A 12,071-nucleotide genomic window follows, 5' to 3' on the forward strand; every position below is an offset into this window, starting at 1 on the left:
CCATATCTGGTAAATAATGGATACTTAATAAATGTTTGTTCTCTTCTCCTCCTTTTCAAAACTATATATAATATTTGGATCCCTTCTTTTAAAGGAATTCCATTTATTCACCAAATAAGCATCTAATGACCTACTCTGTGCTAAGTATTAGAGATTTTTTTAAAAAGTAAAATAATTCTTGCTCTCAAGGTTTGTCTTGCTGAAGGAGAAAAAAATAGGTATACAATGAAGGTAATATATAAAGTGCACAAAATAAACACCAAGTAATTTCATGCTTTGGGTGAGAAAGGTTCTCCTAGAGTTGAGTCTTGAAGCAAAATGGATTAGTTGGAGAATAAAATTGATAAGGTAACCAAATAAACTAGATCTTAACACATCATTTTAAAGTCACTTCGAAAATTAAGCTTGTTCAAAATAACTGTATGGACATATATACATATATTGTATTTAACTTATACTTTAACATATTTAAAATGTATTAGTCAACCTGCCATCTGGGGGAAGGGGTGGAGGGAAGGAGGGGAAAAGTTGGAACAAAAGGTTTTTCAATTGTCAATGCTGAAAAATTACCCATCTATATATCTTGTAAATAAAAAGTTATAATTAAAAAAATAACTAAATTTTTAAAAAAAGAAGAAAATTAAGCTTGTTATAGGGGTACCCATCTCTGCAAAGAGGTGCTATCTTCAAGATAATGAATAAAATAACTTTTTTGACAAGGCTACTGTGGGAATTTGTTGTGCTTAGTTATGTATAGTTCTTCCAAGGGATATGTTTTTAAATCAAGTTGGAGGGAGAAAAAGCTTCTTAACTGAAAAATAAGGTACAATTTTAAAAATTAATTAAATTTGTCCTATAAATACCCAAGGAAGACTTACCTTCCCCACTGCTGAAACTTCCACTTTCTATATATCATGGAAGGGGGGGTGGGGGGGAGTTATTTAATTTAGCAGTTGAGACCAGAAGTAAACTTTCAAGCTTAACAAGATTCTTTTTCTATCTTTATCATTCCTCTAAAAGATTCTGCCCCTAAACAAAACCATTTGTTGGTCACCATCAAATGCCTTCTTCTTCTGTAGACTTCCTTACTTGATCTCATTCACTCTCACATCTTCATTTATCACCTCTTTGCAGACAGTGTCCAAATCTCCAGCCCTAACCTTTCCCTAGGGCTCCAAGTGAGACAGTTCAACTGACAGCCTGTCTTCACCTAAGACTCAACATGATCCAAATCTCCTAAAAACTGTTATTTCTCCAAACCTCCTCATTTCAGTTGAGGGCACCCCTTATTCTCTCAGTCACTCAAATCCTCACCTTTGACACATAAAAGACCAGCTAATAGTCCAAGATTAGGTTTTTACCTACTTTTCTAGTTAAGCACATCAGTGCTTTTCATGTACTTTATATTCCAGCTAAACCAGACTAGTCTCTGCCCTATCTTATCCTTATCCCTCCAATTATGCTTCTTAGAACTAGCTCCAATTCCCTTTAGGTATTTATTAAGAGATAGAACTTTTCTTGACTCACTGGTACCAGTCTGTTTGGACTTCTCTTTTAAGTACTTATAGTATAACTTTTAATTCAAAAAATAATTATATATGCAGAGAAATGTGCTGGTGGAAGACAAAAACCAAATATTCCCTGGCCTCAAAGAGTTTACATTCTACTTATATTACTTATAATATTCCTCTGCCTTGCCCCTTGATTCAGGTTTTTGGAGAACAGGAAATTTATCTTGTTTTACCTTTGCATCCCTATTGCATACCAACACTGGTATACAGAAAGCCCAATTACTATATTACCTAAAACCACTCAAGTGGAGAATGCTCTTCTTTCTTTCAGCTAATCCAAGCTTAATCTCCCCCCAAAAGAGAGCTCCTCTTTTTTTAGGAATCTTTCCAGGATTAACCCCAACCCATTCTAATGTCTCCTCATATAGCCAGGAAGACCTGAGTTCAAATTTAGTCATAAACAGTTTTTTTGTTGTATGGACAAGTCCCTTAACCTCTGACTGCTTCAGGTTCTTCAACAGAAAATAATAATAATACCAAAAACTTCCCAGGGTTGTTGTGAGCATTAAGTGCAAATATTTATAAAGCACTATCAGAAGTGTCTGGCATATAGCAGACAGTTAAATCACCTTCCTTCCCTCCCTTCCTCCCTCCCTTCCTTCCTTCTTCTGCACCGCAATTTATGGCACTGCCAAACACTGACTTGACATACATATAATTTGGGTCAATTTTAAAACCTAATTACAAAGTTGGTACTAGCTATCTTTTAAATTCTTCTGCTCCTAAAGCCAGTGACAAAGAAGGTTCTGTTAAGTATTTTGCATTTTTTCATTTGTCTTAATTCATAACATGGTACAGTGGAAAATGGGCTGGATTAGGAATCAGAGAGCCCAGATTCAAAGCCTGTTCTTTTATCTTTGAAATTCTGTGACCTGCAATTAAGTCATGGTATTTATTAAATGCCTACTATGAGCCAGGCATTCTACCAAGAGCTGGAGATTCAAGGAAAGATAAAACTAATCATTGCCCTCACGTTTATATTGACAACATGCAAGCAATTATATACAAATAAAATATATACAGGATAAATTGGAGATATCTTAGGTGAAGACAGTAATATTAAGAGGGTAGCTAGGTAGTACAATGAAGTCAATGAAGTCTAGAAGACTTCATGAATTGAAATCTGGCCTCAAGACATTTACTAGCTCTGTGAATTTGGACAAGTCATTTAACCTTGTTTGCCTCAGTTTCCTCAACTGTAAAATGAACTTGGGAAGGAAATATCAAAAAATAGCTTTGCCAGGAAAACCCCACATGGAACCACAGAATTAGACATAACTCAATAACGCGACCAGGAATTTTTGCTAAAATTTGAAGTTACTTTGTATCTCTAGGCCTATTTCCGGATATGTAAAAATACGGGATTGGATGAGATAACTTTCAAGATTGCTTCTAGTGCTCTATAAGGATTTTATAAAGTGTAGTTGCTCTTTTAGTATTCCAGAAAACACTTATGTAAATGACTACTCTTCCCATTGCTTTGGCTATTGGGAGAAACCCAAGATTAACCCTTGGCACTCTGGAAATAATGCTGCATTTGGAAACATCATCCCTGGCCTCCGCTGTCAGGTCTGGATCTTGCTTCCTGTGTGATTTTAGACATTTCATAACATCGCCAGGCCTGTTTCCTTGGCTGTGACATGATAGAATTGGACTGGAAGACCTAGCTAGCTTGAAACTGATTGAAACTTCCAGATGAGATTATTGAGGTCCAGAGGTATTAAGGAATTTCTTCAAGCTCACATGGCTACTAAAGGTTCAGAGGCTAAATTCTATCTCAGGTTTTCCTTATCCTAACTCCAGAATTCCATCTACTACACATGATATTATATTTCAGGAATGCTATATTTAGGGTTTACATAGAGCACTGCCCTCATTGTTGTGATTGCATACACTGTATGTACTGTAGGAATACTTTGAGAGGTCCTGAGATAATTTCTCAGATCCAATCTGAGTACAATTTAAATCACTTTGACTTCCTGTAGGAAAGTATCTGGGCTACTCAGTAGGATGCCTTGCAATCTCCTAGAAATCAATTTGTCTTTTTCCCATTAGGACTTAACTCCTTTCAACATTCCCTTCTTAAATAATCCAACAAAAAGCTTATTCTATCTGCTGGCAAAAACAGCTTGTTTGGGAAGTAATCAAGTATATAAAAATAGAAATGTAAAGTAAGTCAGTGAGGAATTACCCAAATCAAATTAAATAAAATTCAAAGTACTTTAGGCCAGCATAATTGTTAGAATTCTAACGGCAGTCCTACGTCCCAGCAGGATTATGGAGCCACTTCCTTTCTACTTTCTCACAATTACTTTCTGAACTGTCAGAAGCTCAGGATCCAATTGTGCTCATTCGAAGTATTTGTGGCAGAAAAATAAACTAACCACACAGCTTGGAATTCAGGGTTGTTACCAGGACCCAGCAAGGCATCTAAAAAATTCCACAGCAGCCTAATTAAACAGTTCCAGCACAGTTCTCCCCTCCCCCTCCCCTCCCCACAATCCTAGCTTTTACAGCGCAGCATCGGAGCCTGGAAGAAGTGAAAAGGGTCCTATTTCGCCGAGCCAGGGCCCATCCATGAGAACTTATCCTAAAAAGATTCGGCATCTAAAGAGTCTCCTTTTCCCCAAAGAGACACCAAGGAAAACTGGGAATCTAGTGCGAAGAACGGAAAGCTGGGGGAGGGGAAAACCCAGGGGATTTTCCTAATTCTCCCAACAAGGAGGATTAGCAACATGATTCCTCCCAGCCATACCCACCCCGCCCCACCACTGTAACCCGTACATATACACTTCCCAATCGACCCTCAGTACTTAAGGCAAAAAGAGGAGTTCCTATTCCGCGCAATTTGTCCAGGGGCCCCCAGTTGGGACTGATGAAAGCGCTAGGTGCCACTGACAGGTGGGAGGCGGGAAGGGAGAGATTGAGAGAGAGGAAGAGAAGAATCTAAACTCGAAATGTGTGGGAGGGGGGTAGAGGAAGGAGGAGAACCCATACGCTTCAGTCTACGACGGCAAGACTCGAGCAGGAAGGGGCCGCCAGAGAGGCTGAAGGTCCCCGGTAGAGCCTCTGTTCTTCCACCATCCCATAAATCCAAGGAAAGTGTGGGATCTGCGCCTTCCCCCTGCCCCGTTCCTTCCCTCTCCCACCCTCCCCTTCTTCCAAACCCGAGGAGGCTGCGGCGTCTACCAGACGCTCCCAGGGGCTACTTACTCCAGGTAGACGCTCCCAGGGGCTACTTACTCCAGGTACAGGTAGGAGCGAGGTCCAGAGCCGGTAGGATCAGAGCAGCAGCAGCCAACTACACCTCCGGCCCAAAAGGTTGCAGCAAAGCCAAGAAACCGAGCTAGCGGGTGGAGCCGGCTGCAGAGATTTAAAGGTTAGCCTAAAGATGGGGTGGAGCTCCGACAGGAAGCCCGCCCCCCACCTCCTGCGCCCTTTCCCCCCCCCCCCCCTCCCCGCCTTGTCTCGCTCTCTCAGGCTGGAGTGTCCTGCTGAGATGTCCTACCAGCGATCCCGGACGTCCCAGACAGTAGCCCACCCTACAATATCCTATGGATTGCTACTAAGGAGCTGAGGGCAGGAGGGGCTTGAGGATTCCCAAGCCTCCCTGGCACCCAGTGATTCTGGTGGCAACTGAGGGACTTTGAAACAAAGAACCCTATCGCCTCCACGCTTCTTCCATTCTCCAGCGGCAGCAACTGAATGCGTTTTCGACCAAACCCTTCTCCCGGCTCGGGCCTGCAGTCTGGCTGACGTCACCCAGGAGACGTCTTCCCACGTTGGACTTGCATCTATGCATGTATGCATGTCAAGGCCTTCTAATCCCCTCCTAGGCCCCCACCCCCATGCTCGGGTTGTGTGGAGTTGCGAGAAATGATTGGGAATGGGGAAACAAAACAGAGGCAAAAAAAGCCACGCTTCCTTAGACACAACACCATCCCATCCCAATACGGCCCAAGTAGCAGCTAGTTTTCCTAGTTGGGGGAATAAAGGGCTAAGAACGAAACAACCCAAAGGTGTCTACACTGCTGCATCTTCAAAGCAATCCCCAAGATCCTCAATTATCAGCAGCTACCACTTCTAAAGAAGATGATGTAGTCTGGAAGGCTGTAGGGAGCTAGAACCAAAGCACATTAATCTCTCTCCCTCCCTTCCTTTATGTGTCTGTCTGTCTGTCTCTCTCTGTCTCAGTCTCTATCTCTCTCTGTCTCTCCCTTTCTTTCCTTCCCCTTTTAACTTTCCAGCTTCTCCCAGGGAGGAAATTTATTGAGAAAAAATGTGTTTGATTTTCCTCATAACCAAATATTTTAGTTCTGTTTTCCATCTTCTGGGAATCCACAACCTTCTGTTCATGAAGAGAGATGTGTCACATCTAAAATAAACATATGACATTATCAAATCCTTTAGTCTGGAAGTGCTGTGTTTCCCGTCCATCAAACAGAGCTTCCTATAACCAAGACACAGTAATTCTGGGAGAGAGGAAGTTCAGAAGGTAGAATCATAATACTGTACTTACAAAGTCCTTTATATATGTTATTTCATTTAAACCTCACAACAGCCTTGTATAATTAAGGTATTGCTTCTATAGTTATGCTTTATGGAAGTTCTAATATCCTAGAAATGTACTCTTTGGTGCATTCCCAGGACAAAGTGTAGGTTAGGGGGATATGGGAAAGAGGAGGGAAGGAAGTATAAAGTTTTGTCTTCTGCCTGATTAAATAGCTATTTACCCTACCTCCCAAATTCCTTCTACTCTTAAAAACGCCAAATTCTGCCTAAAAACTTGTGAGATTATGTAACTGTTTATTGTTCTCACTTTATGAAGGAGTAAACACTGGGATTAAGTGACTAGTCCAAGGTCATATAGTTTGACCAGATTTGGCTAATTTGCTATTCTTTTCTCTCTATCAAACATCTGTTGTCATATGATATGGAACCCTAGAATTATAGATTCTGATCTGGATAGTACCCTGTCATCTTTTCCAACCTTATTATTTGACAAATAAGGAAATTAAGTCTTAGAGAAAAGGACTTTTTTGAGATTAGTGGCAGAGCAAAGATTTGTACTCTGAAGCCCTTTCCAGGGCACTGGGTCAGACTGGAGGGACTCCACTGATAGTTCTGAGGTGGTTCTGGTGCAGTGTAAAATATGCTAGATCTAACGCTAGCCTCGGCAATAAGAGCCGAGAAAGAGATTCAAGGAATTAGAGTAGGAAATGAGGAAATTAAACTATCACTCTTTGCAGATGACACGATGGTATACTTAGAGAACCCCAAAGACTCTCTAAAAAGCTATTAGAAATAATTCAGAATTTTAGCAAAGTGGCAGGATACAAAATAAATCCACATAAATCCTCAGCATTTTTATATATCACCAACAAAATGCAACAGCAAGAGATACAAAGAGAAATTCCATTCCAAACAAATGTTGAGAGTATAAAGTATTTCGGAATCCATCTACCAAAGAATAATCAGGAATTATATGAGAAAAATTACAAAACATTTGCCACAAAAATAAAGTCAGATTTAAATAATTGGAAAGACATTCAGTGCTCTTGGATAGGCCAAGCGAATATAATAAAGATGACAATACTCCCTAAACTAATCTATTTATTTAGTGCTATACCAATCAGACTCCCAAGAAACTATTTTAATGACCTAGAAAAAATAACAACAAAATTCATATGGAAGAATAAAAGGTCGAGAATTGCAAGGGAACTAATGAAAAAAAAGTCAGAGGAAGGTGGTCTAAGTGTACCTGATCTAAAGCTATATTATACAGCAGCAGTCACCAAAACCATTTGGTATTGGCTAAGAAATAGACCGGTAGATCAGTGGAACAGATTAGATACAAAGGACAAAAAAGGGTACATCTATAGCAATTTAGTGTTTGACAAACCCAAAGATACCAACATTAGGGATAAAAATTCATTATTCGGAAGAAACTGTTGGGAAAACTGGAAATTAGTATGGCAGAAATTAGATATGGATCCACACTTAACACCATATACCAAGATAAGATCAAAATGGGTCCATGATTTAGTCATAAAGAATGAGATAATAAATAGATTAGAGAGACAGAGAATAGTCTACCTCTCAGACCTGTGGAGGAGGAAGGAATTTATGACCAGAGGAGAACTAGAGCTCATTATTGATCACAAAATAGAAGATTTTGATTACATCAAACTAAAAAGTTTCTGTACAAACAATACTAATGTAAACAAGATTAGAAGGGAAGTAACAAATTGGGAAAATACTTTTAAAGTTAAAGGTTCTGACAAAGGTCTCATTTCCAAAATATATAGAGAATTGACCCTAATTTATAAGAAATCAAACCATTCTCCAATTGATAAATGGTCAAAGGATATGAACAGACAATTCTCAGATGATAAAGTTGAAACTATTTCTACTCATATGAGTTTTCCAAAGCACTACTGATCAGAGAAATGCAAATTAAGACATCTCTGAGATACCACTACACACCTGTCAGATTGACTAAGATGACAGGAACAAATAATGATGAATGTTGGAGGGGATGTGGGAAAACTGGGACACTGATACATTGTTGGTGGAGTTGTGAAAGAATCCAGCCATTCTGGAGAACAATTTGGAACTATGCCCAAAAAGTTATCAAACTGTGCATACCCTTTGACCCAGCATTGCTGTTATTGGGATTATATCCCAATACTAAAGAGCGGAAAGGGCCCTGTATGTGCCAAAATGTTTGTGGCAGCTCTTTTTGTTGTAGCTAGAAGCTGGAAGTTGAATGGATGCCCATCCATTGGAGAATGGTTGGGTAAATTATGGTATATGAAGGTTATGGAATATTATTGCTCTGTAAGAAATGACCAGCAGGAGGAATAGAGAGGCTTGGAGAGACTTAAATCAACTGTTGCTGAGTGAAATGAGCAGAACCAGAAGATCGTTGTACACTTCAATGCTGTATAAAGATATATTCTGATGGAAGTGGATATCTTCAACATAAAGAAGATCCAACTCACTTCCAGTTGATCAATGATGGACAGAAATAACTACACCCAGAGAAGGAACACTGGGAAGTGAATGTAAATTGTTAGCACTACTGTCTATCTACCCAGGTTACTTATACCTTCGGAAGCTAATACTTAATGTGCAACAAGAAAATGTTATTTACACACATATATTGTATCTAGGTTATATTGTAGCACATGTAAAATGTATGGGATTACCTGTCATGGGGGGGGAGGGAGTGTAAGGAAGGAGGGGATAATTTGGAAAAATGAATACAAGGGATAATATTATTAAAAAAAAAAAAAATGCTAGATCTAGAGCAAGTAAGACATCAGTTCAAATCCCAGTCCTGAAACCTTGGAACTAGTCATCTTCATACAGTGTAACCAATTCTAGAACTATCTATGAAACAAAGCTTCCATTCTATTGGAAAGGAATACCAAGATAAATAAACAAAATAGTGGGGAGCTTACATTCATTGCATTGGTAGATACCACATTTCTCTAGGTTTTAAGATTTGCAAATCACTTACATAAATTATCCTCGATTTATGTCATGTTATTTAGACAGGTAAGAAAACATGAAGTAATGAAAGGGCTCTGAAACAGAGAAAGCTTTTAGAATGGGGAGGTGAGATCAGAGAAATCTTGGAAAAGGAAAGGACTTAGATGTAGTGAATAGAGCACTGGTCATGGAGTCAGGAGGACCTGAGTTCAAATCCACTTAACACTTACTAGCTTTGTGACTCTGGGCAAGTCACTTATTCCCAACTGCTTCAAAAAAAAAAAAAAAAAAGTTGAAGGAAAGGACACTAGAATTTAACCTGGAAGGAAGATAGAGATTGGGAAAGAGTATGATTTAGAACTCTAGGGGACCTCATATACCATCTAATTTAATCCTGTCATGTTACAGATAAAGGAATTGAGGTCCAAGGAGGTTTAACAACTTTTGCCCAGAGTCAAGTGAGGGACAGGAATTGAATCCTTTTTTCTTACTCTGGAGTTCTTTCTATTCTGTTTTCTGTAATATACTAGACATGGAAACAGCCTTCTGCCAAATTGAAGAGTATACAATAAGTACTTAATGGTTGTTACTTGTTGGCTTTATATTGAAAACTAGGGACAATGAGAAGCCATGGAACATTCTTGAGCAGAATAATGTGTTTAGACCTGTATTTTAGGATGATTTTTAACAGTAGTAAAGACGGATAGCCTGAGAAGAAGAGAAACTAGATATAAAAGCAATTATAGAAGGGATAAGGAGGCCTTGAATTGGGATGGTGGTAATGTTGGTAGGGGAAGGGAAACATAATATTAAATATTTTAGGGAAGCAAAATTGAGAAGACTTGGCAACTGATTCAGAACCTGAGTTTCCTCTTTCACTACTTCTTGGGGTTATGGTTAGGCATTTCTTCTAACAAATACGCATAGTCGAGCAAAACAAATTCCCTCCTTGGCAAGATACAAAATATATCTCATTCTGTATCCTAAATCAATCACTTGACTGTAATGGATAGTATGTTTCATCATCTGTCCTCTGACTTTGGAGCATTGTAACTGGCTGTCTCCCATGCTTAGAACCTCTGATTTCTGGATTCCCTGACTTTTCAAATATCAGTAAAAGATATTCTCCAAGAAGTCTTTCCCATTCTTCCATGTTAGTGCCTTTCCTCTACTGATTATCTCCAGTTAATTCTGTATGGATGTTGTTTGTATACAGTTATTTCCATGTTGCCTCCCCCATTAAATAGAGAACACCTTCAGAGCAGGGATTGTCTTTTGCCTTTCTTTGTATCCCCAACATTTAATACAATGCCTGGCTCACTGTAGGAACTTAATAAATGCTTATTGACCAACTGATGCTATTTTGTACTATGATGTGCATGCTTGTTATTTTTTTAAACTTTTTTCTATGGCACTGAACTGGAACTCTAGGCAAGTCACTTAAATTCAACTGCCTCAAAACAACAACAACAACAACAACAACAACAACAAAAACTTAAGAAAAAAAGAGGTTAAGAATACTGATACTTATGAAAAAGAGAGAAAAGAAAATGTCAGAAAATGAGAGTTGTGTCTACAGCAAAGAAGTCAGTTTCATTAGAGAGTAGAGAATAGAGAGGAATAAGATTTAAGAAGTCTGGAAAAGTAGGAAAAGTCTAGTTTACAAGGGTTTTGAAAGCCAAATGGAGGATTTAATATTTTACCCTGTAGGTAATAGGGTCATGTCATGTGATTCAATCAGACCTGATTTTTAGGAAGATCAGTTTAATAGCTGAGTAGGGGAGTTTGGAGTGGAGAGAGTCAAGGCATTAAAGACCCACCAGCAGATTATTGAAGTAGGCAAGCATGAGATAATGAAGACCAGCACCAAGGTTATGGTAGTGTCAGAGGAAAAAAGGGGTTATAGATGAGAGATATTGCAAAAGAAGAAATAACTGAACTTGATGACAATTTTGATGTGAGGGGTGAGAGGGAGTGGAATCAAGGATGACATTTGGGTAACAAATGGGAATGGCTGAGAGAATAACAGTAATAATTATGATAGTATTTATAGAGTACTGGGCATGGGATTAATCCCTCACAACAACACTGAGAGGTAGGTGCTATCATTATCCCCATTCTCCATTTGATGGTTCTGAGGCAGACAGAAATTATGTGACTTACCTAAAGTCACATAAGTAGTAAGTATCAAAGGTCAAATTTGAACTCAAATCTTCCTTACTCTAGTCCCAGCCTTCTATACACTGTACCACCTAAGGGGAAGTGATGAAGAGGAGAGGATTTCAGGATGGAAAGCTTTTTTTGAGTTCAATTTTTGGACATGTTAAGTTTAACATCTAGTTTGAGATGTCTAATAGATAATTGAGTATGATAAACTAGAATAAGTTTAGGATTGGATAAATAGAGGGGGAAATTGTCTACTTAGAGATATCACTAGGAAGAATGGAAAAGTGATTGCTAGTGTCCACAAGTAACAGTACTATGTGTATGTTCTTAGGATTAGCTCTGACTGAATTTAGAAAAGCACTTCACTAAGTTGAGTCTAGATTGTTTAATTTTTCTGTTGTAGCAGCTCACAAAGATTTTCTCCTAAGCTAGTGGTTTTGCTTATGGAATAGTATTTTTTGTCTTGAAGAATCATAGTGTACCAAATGTTTCAGAAACTCGAAAGTCAAGATGTATCTAAATAAGATTAAAAATTTCTTGGTATGCTTAGTAAAACTCATGGTAAACTAGTGTGTGCCATAGCACACAGATTGGAGAACTGGTCCTAAGTTATAGAAGGATTGTGATCTTGGTCAAAGTTTCTTAAATTGTGGTTCATGACCTCATATGAGAGGAATAACTGAAAGTGGAGGTTTGTAGGGGTTGTGAAAAATTTGTCAGTGGTAAAAGGTATAAAATATTCCACCAAAATTTAAATCTTTACATAAAAATAAACAAGTGCAATTTGTCTCATTAGTATGCAAATTTGCTTTGTAAAATTATATGTATGCCAAAGAA

The 12,071-nt window shown here is 38.5% G+C and overlaps 1 protein-coding gene across 4 annotated transcripts in view; it reads right to left on the reverse strand.

The window, feature by feature from the left end:
• CSRP2 (cysteine and glycine rich protein 2) overlaps positions 1–5,264 on the reverse strand; it is a 37,371-nt gene extending 32,107 nt beyond the window's left edge. Inside the window, exons 1-2 of one of the 4 annotated variants that reach the window (XM_074270829.1) lie at positions 5,080–5,264; positions 4,815–4,934 (exon numbers count right to left, since the gene is read on the reverse strand). Coding sequence is in view for 1 of the 4 variants with exons in the window: in XM_074270834.1 (XP_074126935.1) it covers position 4,815 (1 nt within the window). In the remaining 3 variants the exon portion in view is untranslated. Of the gene's footprint in view, positions 1–4,784; positions 4,951–5,079 lie in introns of those variants that run through there. The other 3 variants (XM_074270830.1, XM_074270832.1, XM_074270834.1) reach the window with 3 other exon arrangements.
• Positions 5,265–12,071: the final 6,807 nt, after the last annotated feature.

This window comes from Sminthopsis crassicaudata, chromosome 5 (assembly GCF_048593235.1).
Source record: "Sminthopsis crassicaudata isolate SCR6 chromosome 5, ASM4859323v1, whole genome shotgun sequence".
Lineage (NCBI taxonomy): Eukaryota > Metazoa > Chordata > Mammalia > Dasyuromorphia > Dasyuridae > Sminthopsis > Sminthopsis crassicaudata.